The sequence below is a fragment of the Alnus glutinosa genome, chromosome 2 (genome assembly GCF_958979055.1).
Source record: "Alnus glutinosa chromosome 2, dhAlnGlut1.1, whole genome shotgun sequence".
NCBI lineage: Eukaryota > Viridiplantae > Streptophyta > Magnoliopsida > Fagales > Betulaceae > Alnus > Alnus glutinosa.
The window spans coordinates 30,974,969-30,988,439 of record NC_084887.1 but is presented as its reverse complement, the minus strand read 5'-3'; the positions used below and the strand labels follow the sequence as shown (position 1 = coordinate 30,988,439).

At 37.5% G+C, this 13,471-nt stretch overlaps 2 protein-coding genes across 2 annotated transcripts; both read left to right on the top strand.

The window, feature by feature from the left end:
• The first annotated feature begins 351 nt into the window (after window positions 1-351).
• On the top strand, window positions 352-1,378 carry LOC133861318 (15.7 kDa heat shock protein, peroxisomal). Its single transcript, XM_062297069.1, has 2 exons — window positions 352-629; window positions 948-1,378. Exons 1-2 carry the CDS (start codon window positions 452-454, stop codon window positions 1,232-1,234), a joined length of 465 nt encoding a protein of 154 aa, XP_062153053.1. The 5' UTR covers window positions 352-451; the 3' UTR covers window positions 1,235-1,378.
• An 8,782-nt stretch (window positions 1,379-10,160) lies between these two features.
• LOC133859421 (probable inactive receptor kinase At5g16590) lies at window positions 10,161-13,471 on the top strand. The gene is made up of 2 exons (XM_062294821.1): window positions 10,161-11,593; window positions 12,553-13,471. The coding sequence occupies exons 1-2, from the start codon at window positions 10,348-10,350 to the stop codon at window positions 13,236-13,238; spliced, it is 1,932 nt and encodes a 643-aa protein (XP_062150805.1). The 5' UTR covers window positions 10,161-10,347; the 3' UTR covers window positions 13,239-13,471.

The following is a 13,471-nucleotide window of genomic DNA, read 5'->3' as shown; positions in this document are numbered from 1 at the left end:
AAAAGAGATTTTCACTTCCTCCTCATTCCAATTATACGAAATTCTATAACCGTCTATGAGTAAAATTACTCCTTTCCCAAATCATATATCTGAATTAATTTAACTGATTTTTTTTTTTTTTTTTTTTTTTTTTTTGGGTCGTTCAATATACCATGGATCAAATCCTTCTAGGCTTCTACACTAGAAGAAGACGACGGAATGGCTAGAAAGGCCTACACAGTTCTAAAAATCACACTGGGCACGGTGGTGCCGGCTGTAGAGTATGATTCCTCAATCATCATCCTCTCGAAACTCCTATGTTGGAGAAGGGATAAAAAAAAAAAAAAAAAAAAAAAAAAAAAAAAAAAAAAGAAAAGAAAGAGGACACAGTTGATAAGCCCCACAGAACCTTCTGGATTCGCTCGGATCACTGCTAGAAGATTAATAACCAAAACAATATATAACAAACAGAATGAAGGGAGCTAAAGAGCAGGCTAACATCACAATCACTATGGCTGATGGTGTATTTGGGTACCCTTTTAGGCGCCTCTTCTGGAGCCCTCCGATCTTCCGAGAATGGTCTGGATCAACGGCCCTCATGGACTGGCTCGAATCTCCTACTGCCCACATCTTCAAGATTAACGTCCCAGGTACCACCCACTTTCTGTTTCTCCTTCTCTCAACTGGATTGAAATATTTCGTTAATCGGTTCTGTTATTGTTTAATTTCATGTATTACCAAGTGGAAGTTTTGTATGCTTTAGGACTAACCAATTTTACTAATTGAGTTTTCTTCTTTTAGCAAATATCTCTCCATTTTCCTCTTAGTTTTTTACATTAAAACAGAGTGGAATCGCTTGTGGGTTTCTCAAAAAATTTCAACTTTTTGATGGGTTTAAGTTTTGGTAATTGGGTGATTCTTGCATTGTTTTGATGGGTTTTATGGATTGATCAAATTTATGTGAATAGGTTTCAGCAAAGACGATATAAAGGTACAGATAGAGGATGGTAACATTTTGCACATAAAAGGAGAAGGTGGGAAAGAGGAGCCCCATGCAAAAGATACCGTTTGGCACGTGGCTGAGAGAGGCACCGGAAAAGGAGGATTTTCTCGGGAAATTGAGCTGCCGGAGAATGTAAAGGCGGATCAGATTAAGGCCCAGGTGGAGAATGGCGTTCTGACTATTATTGTCCCAAAAGATGCAACCCAGAAGTCGTCGAGAGTTAGAAACATCAACATCACTAGCAAGCTCTGAACTCCCAAGACTCGAACTTAGCATGAGCATAAAAGATTGTTTGAGAATAATAGTAGATGATGTAAATTGTAAAATGTAAGCGATTCCGTGTGTACTGAAGTTGATTTCCTGGCAGAATAATGTGCTTGCGGGCCAATATTTGAATGGATCGGGTCTTAATTAACACATTGGGCCTTGTTAAAAGCCTGTTGCAAAAACATCTGTCAATCAAAATCTAGAAATAAGTTTAGGCCCATTTTAAATTTGAGACCTCTATCAGAATTTTCGTCAAAAATAGGTGTGAAATTATGATTATACAGTTATACTTCTCGAATAAAATAATATTTTTTTAAAAAACCTAAAATGAAAATATGGTTGTGTTGGACCCAGCCCATCCATAATTTTTTTTTGAAGAAATTAGAGAGTAGCACCTTGACTTTGACCAAAGGGGGGTGGAGACGTGGAGCCACCCCCCTAACAACGGGTATAATACCCTGCTCAATAAAAATAATAAGGAAATAGAAATTAGAGAGAAATGTATATTGTGATGGAAATGAAAAGAAAAATAAATTAAGGTGTAGTGAGACTTGTATGCATTTGATAGTACAATATTAAAGTTGGGTGTCGATCTTTAAATAATTTGAACGTGGAAGTGCAACACGCGGCCAAGTGAGATCAGACGACTAATTCTCCGTCAAAACTGACGTAAAATTATTTTTACCGTAAAATAATTTTGATGAAATCATTTTCAGAAAAAGATAATTTTTTTGAAAATATTTTTCGGTGTTTGGTTCGCACAAAAAAATTACAAAATACAAAAATGTGAGTTTGGCAAATGCCGCAGGAATTCGGCAAAGTCCGGTCGCCGTTGCCTGATTCCGACGAAAAAGTTTGACCGGATCCGGCCAAAATGGCCAGATTTCAGCTAGAAACTTTCAGATCCAACCGGATCAAGTCATATCCGACCGTTTTGGCCAGATCCGGCCCGATCAATGGCCGGATCCATCCAGATCCGGCCGGCTTGGCCGAAATCTGGTTCGTCGGCATCTAACGTCGATGACTGGATTCCGGTGCCGGTTGGATTCCAACGACCGACAATTGCTAAATTCTAAAAATCGGATATCAAACATACGTGTAAGGACAAAGAGTTTAATTTAGGAAAACGATTTACGGTTTTAAAAACCGTAAATAGTTTTCTAAAAATTAAATAAACTTTTACGGTCAAACTGAAAATGATTTTCGTTGACTATTATTTTCGCCCCTATCAAACATCGTAAAATGCCGAAATCATTTTACGCCGAAATAAATAGGGCATAAGATTCGAATATGAGGAAGGTTGTTCGAACGAGATGGCATCTCTATGTGTCCATGCCATGCAGAGCGGTAAGTGAGAACAAACAATCAAGATTTAATCTGTCAAGTCATTTTGAACGAAATATATATTGTTCAAACGAATAGAAGTTTATACGTGCAAATATATATGTGAGATTTGACATTTAATTTAATGCAACTATCACATGTTCGTTCGAACAAAATTAATTTGCCCGGGCAAACCCAAAATTTCAAGCTTATGTCCAAAGCTTAAAACCTAGTCTAACTTTCTTTTTTTCTTTTTCTTTTTTTTTTTTTTCTTTTTTTTTTCTGACTTATTATTATTATAATTAGGAGTATAATTATATCTTCACAATCTTTTTTGACTGAAAATGTTGATAGAAGTCTGGAATATAAAATAGGCATAAATTCAAGTCTTAATCTATCAAATTAAAAATTAAAAATAATAATAAATAAAATAACAGACAATTTGTCTACTTCCTATTGTTACCTAATTATTCAGTAAAAAAATGTACATAGGAATTGAATGACATGATCGATGACACTGTTAGATATGTGCTGTACGTACACTGGCTAAATTGGTTAGCACTAATTCATTTTATAACATTGTTGATATAAATGTATGCCAATTTTATATAGATATATATTTTGATAGAGCCGATTTTATATTGAATGATTATTATCGTCCCTAATAAGTAATAAGTGATTGCAAACTATGATTTTTTTTTTTTTTTTTAGGAAAGAAATATCTCATTCAATGATGAGCGAGAATAGCCGTGTTCTTCAGTTAACAGTACTTTGGAAATAAGAGGGAGTCTCCTCCATCCAAACACAATCAATCAAGAACTTAAGGGAAGACTTAGCCAGCAAATGTGCAGCTTGGTTTGCATCTCTACCCGTGTATCGCACCGCAGCTTGTGGAAAATCCTTCAACCGATTACGGATATCATCAACGATATGACCATAGCTACTAAGCATGGAATAGTCGCATGAATTGCCGAAACTACAATCTTAAAATCACCTTCCAGCACAAACCGTGTGAACCCCAAATCCTAGCATAACAAGACTGCCCTCCACACTACTAAAGCCTCGGTGGTAGTGGGATCAGTGATGTTAGCCAAAGCTGCAACACAGTTACCCTCTTCATCACGAACCAGCACTCCCACCCCATCTACTTGGACACCTTGTCAAGCTGCATTTCAGTTCACTTTAAGCCATTCCAAATGTGGTTTCTGCCATGTCAGGTTGGACCTCATCGTTGTGACTGCCACAGGGTTGTGCTGAGTTTTGGCCTGGTTAAAGGCCTCTAACAACTAAAGAGCCGTGATTACCAATTTGTCAGGTGGGGAAAAACCATCATGAAACACCAGAGAGTTCCTTCCTCTTTTTTTTTTTTTTTTTTTTGAAACAATGCCTTCTTTTTCATTTTTATGAAATAATTCCCAAATGGGTTATACAACCAAAGAAACAATACAAAGAACAAGAGCACCAAGTACAACCACAACGCCCAATGACAAGACATCAGAGCCCAAAGCCCATAGCTGTAAATTAGAGATAAAGAATCTCTACCCAAAAAATTAGGAAAAAACCTAACTTAAAGCAGCTACCAATCGGTAGATTGTGAAATAGAGACAAAAATATATATAAACACAATGCAGAAAAACACTCAAAACAAGCCGCCGGCAATGGAGACATAGTTGACTTCGCCGGAGATGGCGGCACGTGAAGGACACGTGCAGTCACCGGTTGCACCCCGTTGCAGATCGGACACCGTAGACACCATCTCCCACCATGCACGGCCAGAAAATGCATAGCGTGATCGTCACACGCTTCAAATAGCAAAAGGCTCTCTGGCGCGTGAAGACCACGCGTTGAGCTCCAACAACTGACTTAACCTGTGCTTCCGGTAGCGGGTGCGGACGACGACAGGGAACACGGCTAGGTGGTGCATGTCTAGCAAAAGTCAGCGGACGTGTACAGATCTGGCTTCAAAAATTCAAAGAAAAAACAGTGAAAAACCCCGGCCAGTGCACTCCGACGACGACATAAAAAGTCAGCCACTCCCCCAACTTGAGCTTCTTGAGTTGAGTCTTCTTGCCTGAACCAAAGAAAGAAAAACAAGTTAAGTGCTGGAACATTACAGAGTAGTGGACACTACTGTAGATGTATTTTTTTTTCTTTTTTTCTTTTTTCACTTTTTCAAATTTTCAATAACAATCAACATCAAAACATTATCACTTTTTATATCACATCAATAATTTTTTATTACTATTCAAATAAAAAAAATTCACTACAATACAATTTTTTTTTCTTCACTTTTTTATACAAATTCTTTTTATTTTATATCACATCATCACTTTTTACTAATTCTAAAATTAACAACATACTACTTTGTTCTGTTCTTTGCCAAACAAGCCCAAGAAAACACAAACCATCATAGCTCAAAAGGTAGGAGAAGATCAACCATCACCGAATTCACTGGGAAACAAAGCTCTGTAGCCTTAATGACTGAGAGAAAAAACTAACCTCCACCGGTAAACACTAGGGAGGGACAAAAAAGACTCTCTCAAGAAAAACGAGAGCTTCTCCCTCTAGAAAACATAAGTTTTTTTTTATCAAAGAGTTCCTCCTTGGGCAATAGTCAATGCTCAACAAACTCTTCGGTTTATTGGTTTGAACTTAACAGCTGAAGTAGTTCCAGCTCATCCACTGGGGTCAAGGCGAGTTTGCAAACTAAGTTTAGTCTTTAAGAAAATGATCTATAATAATAATAATCAGGAATAAAACCGTGGAAGTTGGAACAATTGGTAGGTGACCGGTGACGGAATCAAATACAAACCACCGTAACTTAACATTGAGCCAGCAAGCTGTTGACACGTCACTTTGGTATCTTTTTGTAAGCGATAAAAACAAATAAAATAGTCTCCTCCTTTTCCTTTTGTGGTAAACGTGCTGAGCAGGTTTTCCTGCCTGCTGGGCCCTGCAAATGTATTGCGCATGGCCCACAAGCATCTCTAACCGACCAATTGGTGCTTCACTTTTGTACCGGACAATGACGGCTTTCCCAATCTTTTCCCACTAATCATTTTTCTCCCTTACTTTTTTCTTCTATTCTCCGCTCTTTTCTCCCTCTATCCAGAAGAGCGTGTGTTATTTCTTGGGACTTGGAGTTTATAATAAAATTGTACTCAAAACTACCGTAAGAACTTTTCTTTTATTTTTCAATAAACAGTTTCCTTTTACCGATTATAAACAGTTACTCCAATCATATATATATATATATATATATATATATATAAACAGTTACATTGATAATAATAAGAGATATAATACATTATCACTCTAAGACAAAAGTAGCTTCTGACTATTTTAGTTGTGTTTACTTTTGTCCACGTGACAATTTTTATTTTTCTTTAAAAAAAAAAAGTAGTAGGGGACCACCTTGCCACATAGACAAGATGGTAAAAAGTTGTATAAAAAGGTGGCAATGAATCATTAGTTAAGGGACCCTTACCACATAGGCAAGATGATCAAAAGTTGTGTCTTGGGGTGGCAAAAGATTATATCTCTAATAATAATCTTAGAGAAATGATTCCTACACTCATTTCTCACAACAGCCCCACAACAAGCTGACGTAGCTGGTAATATTTTATTACTTTTTTACAAAAACAAAAACAAAACAAAACAAAAAAAATAATAAAATATTACCAGCCACGTCAGCTTGTTGTGGGACTGTTGTGAGAAATGAGTGTAAGGATCATTTCTCATAATCTTATGCAGTTTGGTTATACAGTACTACTCAATCTCCTCAAATTAAAAAAAAAAAAAAAGAAAAAAGAAGGACCTAGCAGCATCATGTTCCGTTTGTTTCGATGTAAAAAAATTTACGATTTTAACATGGAAATTATTTTTCAAAAAAAATAATTTTCCTAAAAATAATTTTCGGCATTTGGCTCGTACGAAATAATCACCAACGATGAAAAATCACAAGTGACGAGATTCTGTCACTGACCGACAGGATTCTGGCTACTTTCACCGAATTCTAGCAATGAAGGTTGATATCCGATGGCAATGGCTAGATTCTGGTGAAGGTGGCCAAAATCTTGCATTGTACAGCCGGATTTCGACAAACTGGCTGGATTCAAGTCGTACTGGCTAGATTTCGGCACACCGAAAAATACAGAAAATATTTTACGCCCGACCAAATGGAATATGAAAAATAATTTTGTTGAAAATATTTTACAACATAAAATATTTTATACAACATAAATTATTTTACGTCGAAATAAACGGAGCATTAATAAGCTCACTAAAGATCATTTGGGTGATAATCTACTCACTTAATTTGATTGAAAGTAAATTTTATAATTGTCTATCATTAACTCGTCCTTTGAGCTCATCTTTAGGGTGAATCACAATTAGACTGTAGCACCGAAATTGAAGATAATGAGGGCTGAACCAATGAGGCTTCGAGGGAATGTAAACACTACTTCTTAAGTACTTATCATTGAGTAGTTCAACTTCAAATAGACAAGTAAAGAAAAATATCAATATGTATATATATCTTGATAGTTAAATTTGATTTTAAAGTCTCGATTTTTAATTTTATATTTCACTGTCTTGTGTTATTCTATTATCGTAATACACTATTTTCTGTCATGTTGGATTGCAAAAGTAGAATAACACGAGGTAGTAAAATCAAAAAATTGAAAACCGATATTTTAAAATCAAAATCAACCAAAACAGAAGGTGATCTTTTTGAAATTTATCAAGAAAAAAAAAAAAAAATCTTTCTTGCATGAGCAGCTTTAATTCATAGTTCAAAAATGTTTATATTTACATAAGTTATATTAAAGTATTAATTAAATAATTAAATTTATCATTTTTTATCGGTTTAAACTTTTGAAATAAGTGATAATTTAACATAATATTAAAACATAAATTGTGAGTTCAAACCCTGACTCCCACGGTTTACCTCCCCCAATCCCCTTTTCAATTAAAATAATCAACATCTTAAGCTTTTTGTGCAAGTCTTAATTTAACAAGTTGTGTGGGCATTAATAATAACTTGAACTGCCAGTTGAACTTGTTTTTGACAAACAATTCTCAATTGTACAAGAATTGATGAGTGTTCTTCAACTTATTTCAAGTAAAAGAAAAATAATATTCTATAAGAAGCCGATTATTTTGCTTTTCCATCGATAGCAACCCACTTTAATTGGATTTTTCTTCTTCTTCTTCTTCTTCTTTTTTTTTTTTTTTTTTTTTCCTGAGCTTAATTAATTACTTTAATTGAATCTTTTGCTTTGAAGGCGTGCATCCCAATGTCATTGTTTAGGGAGTTAAATGTATTGTGTTGATAAAATTGAGGAACTTGTACATGGAACAAGGTACAACATATTGTAAAATGTTGCTGAAAATTTGTTACTCTTGCCGGCCATCTTATGGACAAGTACTTTGTTGGTATATAGGCTGCTACAGCTAACAACAAGGTAGAAGTTGCCATAAGTAATTGACCTCAACAAAATTTTTTTTATGTGGTTGGACATTTGAACATGTATTAGCTTGCGAGTTTGATTCTCCAAATATAATTCAATTATATTATTATTAGCTTTTTTTTGGGTTTTGTTGATGTCATGATGGGCTGAGTTATGCTATGGCCCAATTAGACTTTATAGAGCGTATGTGATTTTCACTGTTTAGGCTCATTCTGTACAGCTTCTAATGGGCAAATGCTATTATAATCACGCACAGCTAAAATATTTATTGTTAGTTTCCTTTGGCCTACCTTTTTTTATTAGAAAAAAAAAAAAAAAGGTTGAAGTTTCATTTTTCAGTTCGAGATGAGCTGACAAAAGTGTTTCATACACGTTTTTGTTTTGTTAAAAAACATAATTTAATTGTAAACTTATGCCTAAAGTTATATCATGACTTGAAATAACCAACCAACTCAAGTGTTGAAATTTTTTAAAGAAAAAATTAAAATGACAAGTTGAACTTTGATAAATATTTCATATAATATAGGTTGGGAGTTTGAAATTCACATATATAACATTTATTTGGAATTATCTCAGATAATTGTTTGATACATGTGAAACGAAATAACTATGTACGTTCAAGAAATTAATGAAGATGAAACCTCAAATATATTGGTTATAAATGCATTTGGACCAATAATTTTTTACACGACATATAAATTTAACATAAAATTATCGAGTTAGAATGTAAAAGTATGACCATTAAAATTAACAAGTAAAAAAACATTAATGCTCCGTTTGTTTCTGCATAAAATGATTTTTAGAAAATGATTTCGACATTTTACGGTGTTTGGTAGGGGCGAAAATAATGGTTAACGAAAATCATTTTCGGTTTGACCGTAAAAGCTTCTTTAATTTTTGGAAAGCGATTTATAGTTTTAAAAACCGTAAATTGTTTTTCGAAATTAAACTCTTGGTTCTTGCATGCATATTTGATATCCAATGACCGGAATCCAACAATGATCGATCGTTGTAATCCAGGCGGCGCTGGAATCCGGCAACTTCCAGCCATTGGAAAGCTGACGGCGCCGGACTCCGGCGACTTCCGGCCACCGTCACCGGATGCCAGCATGCCAAATTCCGGCCAAAACTGGTTGGAATCCAGCCATGGTCAGAAGCCGGCCGGATCTGACCGGACCCCGCCATTGATCCGACTGGATCTGGCCAAACATGTTCATCGGAATCCTGCAACGGCGATCGGACGTTGCCGGATTCCGACGACAATTGTATTTTCGTATTTTGTGATTTTTTTCGTGTGTACCAAACACTGAAAATTATTTTTGAGAAAATTATTTTTTCTGAAAATTATTTATATTTTACGACAAAAATTATTTTACGTCGAAACAAATGGAACATAATTTATATAATTTTTAACATTTTCCTAATATATATATATATATATATATTATATATATAGCCATCTTCTTCTTTGTAACGGTACGGAATTACTTTCCTATCATAAAACCTAGCGTAAAGAGGAAGACCTACTGACAGCTAATGGTGAAATAATTTTCCTATTTTATTCACGAGATATGATCTGACTTACCTTATCATATTAATTATGGAGAAAGGATACACATATATTTTATTTTTATATAATTAAATTTATAAAATTTAATATAAGATTTATAAATTTAATGATAAATTTAAAAATAAAATATTTAAAAAATATGTAAGAGATGTATTTATATTATTTTTGTATTAGGCAAATTAAATGACTGTTTCCATATTTGACAAGAGAGGAGCCGTCCCAACTGAAACTATTTTGCAAGCGGAATTTACAGAGGCTCCAGCTAGCAGCTGACGCAATGAATAGAAAAAAAAAGAAAGAAAGAAGAAAATAGAAAAGCACCGCTCACGAGAGCCCCCAGGAAGGCCGAAACCCCATTTATTATTTTCTTTTGATATTTATTTTCGGTGGGAATATCAAATCCGATTGGATTATTCCAATCCCGCGGGGAAGAACCTTCCTTGATCTCGTACTAATCAGAGTCAGCCAGAGCCAGTCCCCATCTACTGTCCATTTTACACGTCAAAAAGGTGCACAGAAAAATAAAAAACCACGGAGAAGGCAACGACTCGGCCAACACACAGACGAGGGCTTTTAACCCTCGCTTTGGGTTTTCGAGGGTTTACTACTACAAAACTAACGCACCAACTACCACCTGGCCACAGGCCACCCCTGTCTCCCTCTCGTTGTAAGAATTCACAGACAGTGTTGGGACTCTCTGTTTTTTTGCCCTTTTCCTTTGTCCGAGAAGAACAATGAAGGGAGTGCAACTACTGCAGTTGCTGTTTGTTGTGTCAATCTGTTTCGGTGTTTCTAGCGGCGGAGCCTTCGATCTGGCATCGGACAGGGCGGCTCTACTGGCGCTCCGTGGCGCCGTGAAAGGACGCTTGCTCCTCTGGAACCTCACGGACGCGACTCCGTGCAACTGGACCGGCGTCACGTGCCTGGAAGAGCGAGTCACCGAGCTGCGCCTCCCCGGGACTGGCCTAGCGGGCCCACTGCCTCTGGGAATCGGGAACCTGACCCAACTCACCACGCTTTCGCTCCGCACCAACGCGCTCACCGGGCGCATACCCCCCGACTTCGCCAACCTCGCTCTCCTCCAGAACCTGTTTTTGCAGAACAATTCCTTCTCCGGTGAAATCCCGGGGTTCATGTACGATATGAAGAGCCTGATGCGTCTGATTCTCGCTAACAATAATTTTTCCGGGGAGATTTCGCCTCGGATTAACAATCTGACCAAGTTGGGTACTCTGTTTCTAGAGAGTAATAATCTCACTGGGTCGATTCCTGACATTGATATCGGACCTCTGGCTCAGTTCAATGTTTCTTTCAATCGGTTAACTGGGCCGGTGCCGAAACGGCTTTCGGTTCAGCCCACCACCGCTTTTAAAGGCAACTCACTTTGTGGGAAGCCATTGCAGGCCTGCCCTGGGAGTCGGAACAAGTTGTCCGGTGGAGCGATTGCGGGGATTGTGATCGGGTCATTTGTTGGTTTCGCGCTCTTTGTGGTTGTTTTGATCGTTTTGTGTCAGAGGAAGAGTCGTGGGAAATCGGATTCGAAGGATTTGGCGGCGGCGAAGCGCGGTGAGGTCGAGAATCCGAGAGAGAAGTCTCTGGTGGAGAGCGAGAGTACGAGTGCGAGTGCTGAGTATTCGAAAGGGAGTGTGAGGAATGGAGCAAGTAAGAGTTTGGTGTTCTTTGCGAATGTGGGGAAGGAGTTTGATTTGGAGGATTTGTTGAGAGCATCCGCCGAGGTACTCGGGAAGGGGACTTTCGGGACGGCGTATAAAGCCACTTTGGAGTCAGGGATGACTGTGGTGGTGAAGAGGTTGAAGGAAGTGACTGTGTCGGAGAAGGAATTCAGGGAAAGGATCGACGAGATTGGGAGGATGGTTCATGTCAATTTGGTCCCACTAAGGGCGTATTATTACAGCAGGGAGGAGAGACTTCTTGTTTATGATTGCTTGCCCTTGGGAAGCTTGTCTGCTCTTTTGCATGGTGAGCATTTCGTTCTTCGATTTCCTGTCATAATTTGCTTTCTTTCTTCCCTTTTTCGCCAATTTGATGGTTGTGGGTTTGATTATGTCTATTTTGTGCCAACTCTTTAGGGACATTACTTCCTATCACTGTAGACTTACTATTATTATTTTTTATGTGGGTATGCTGGCATTTCTGTTTTCCTATTATCATGTGTCTGCAATATACCATTGTTAATTTACTTTGCTAATGATTATTCGTAATTTTCATTATATTGTTAGTATAGATCGATACATGTATCTATCTATTGCATTACATCTCCTCCAATGTTTTTGTTATGCATCTCCAAAACTGACCTAGGATTTGTGAGAAATTGATGGGATCTGTGTTCGTGAACTATTATGTTTATCATGAGTTCTGGACAATTAAACCTATTAGAGACAAATTCCTAAATAATTTGCCATGTAAACTTTACAGTTTGTAATTTGTTGGAAATTCACATCCTACTTGCTAGTGGTTCAACTTTACTATTTGTATGAAAAGATGCAGACATACAGTACTTTGGTTGGATTATCAATGTTCTGAACTTCAAATTTTCATGGTCAGATAGTTGGCGTTCTTTTGAATTTCTTGAGGAAAAGGTTTTGTGTCTGTATGCAGCTGCAATTGTGCATACATACTATTCTTTCATGTAGAATTGTGCTTGCTTTGAGTTCAAAAATTTTTACACACTATTCTGTAAAATTCAATATTCTTTTGAGTTGTCTGAAGGGCTGATTTGTGTATACACAATTGAATTGTGTTTCTGTAACTGCAATGCTGGTGATGAATGACCAATTTATCAGTTAACTGGTTGGCGACTTCCAGTTGAAAATAACAGAAAAATGAGGACTCAAGGAAATGAAAATAACAAATGGAGGGGGTCCTTTGCCTGGTTTACTACCTTTAATCTCATATGTTTCCCCATTGTTTCATTGCAGGAAACAGAGGGTCTGGGAGGACTCCATTTAATTGGGAAACCAGGTCTAGCATTGCTCTTGGAGCTGCCCGTGCGATTGCATTCCTACACTCGCATGGCCCAACAATCTCCCATGGCAACATCAAGTCATCAAATATCCTCCTCACCAGATCGTATGAAGCTTGTGTCTCGGACTTCGGTCTTGTGCGTATTGCGCTCCCCACCTATACTCCCAACCGCATTGATGGTTATCGTGCCCCGGAGGTGAGAGATGCTCGCAAAGTATCGCAAAAAGCAGATGTCTACAGCTTCGGTGTGCTGCTTTTGGAGCTGCTTACAGGGAAGCCTCCCACTCATGCTTTGCTAAGCGAGGAAGGTGTAGACCTCCCAAGATGGGTCCAGTCTGTTGTTCGAGAGGAGTGGACTTCTGAGGTCTTTGACATCGAGCTTCTCAGGTACCAGAGTGGTGAGGAGGAAATGGTTCAGCTCCTGCAGATAGCTCTTGAATGTGCTGCTCAGTACCCCGATAAGCGTCCTTCAATGGCAGAGGTGACAAGTCGAATCGAGGATATCTGTCGTTCTAGCTCGCAGCGAGAACAAGACGCTGATCGTCTTTTGTTTAATGATCCTGATGATCAAGGGTTGTCAGCGCCATCTTCAGCGCAGTTTTACTCAGTTGATTCAGGTCCTGCGCCATCTTCAGCATAGTTAGTATTAAAGGAAGATCAGCAATCTTCCATCATACGAAATTTAGTGCTTTATTTGTTTGTTTATTCGTGGGTTCTTCTTTTATCTTTTTTTGCCTTTACCCCTTTGCATAGTACGAGTTTAATTCCTTTATCCCCTGTAGTTTATACATTTCATTTCATGGGGGAATTTCAATCATAATATTTTTATTTGGTTTAGTGAGGAATGTGAACAACACTTACATTGCTGCTCTA

What these genes read in the sequence shown, in the direction of transcription:
- LOC133861318 (XM_062297069.1), top strand. Translation starts at nt 452, where the DNA reads ATGAAGGGAGCTAAAGAGCAGGCTAACATCACAATCACTATGGCTGAT. An exon ending in CTTCAAGATTAACGTCCCAG is followed by an intron (nt 630 to 947) that starts GTACCACCCACT and finishes TTATGTGAATAG; the next exon opens with GTTTCAGCAAAGACGATATA.
- LOC133859421 (XM_062294821.1), top strand. Translation starts at nt 10,348, where the DNA reads ATGAAGGGAGTGCAACTACTGCAGTTGCTGTTTGTTGTGTCAATCTGT. An exon ending in CTTGTCTGCTCTTTTGCATG is followed by an intron (nt 11,594 to 12,552) that starts GTGAGCATTTCG and finishes GTTTCATTGCAG; the next exon opens with GAAACAGAGGGTCTGGGAGG.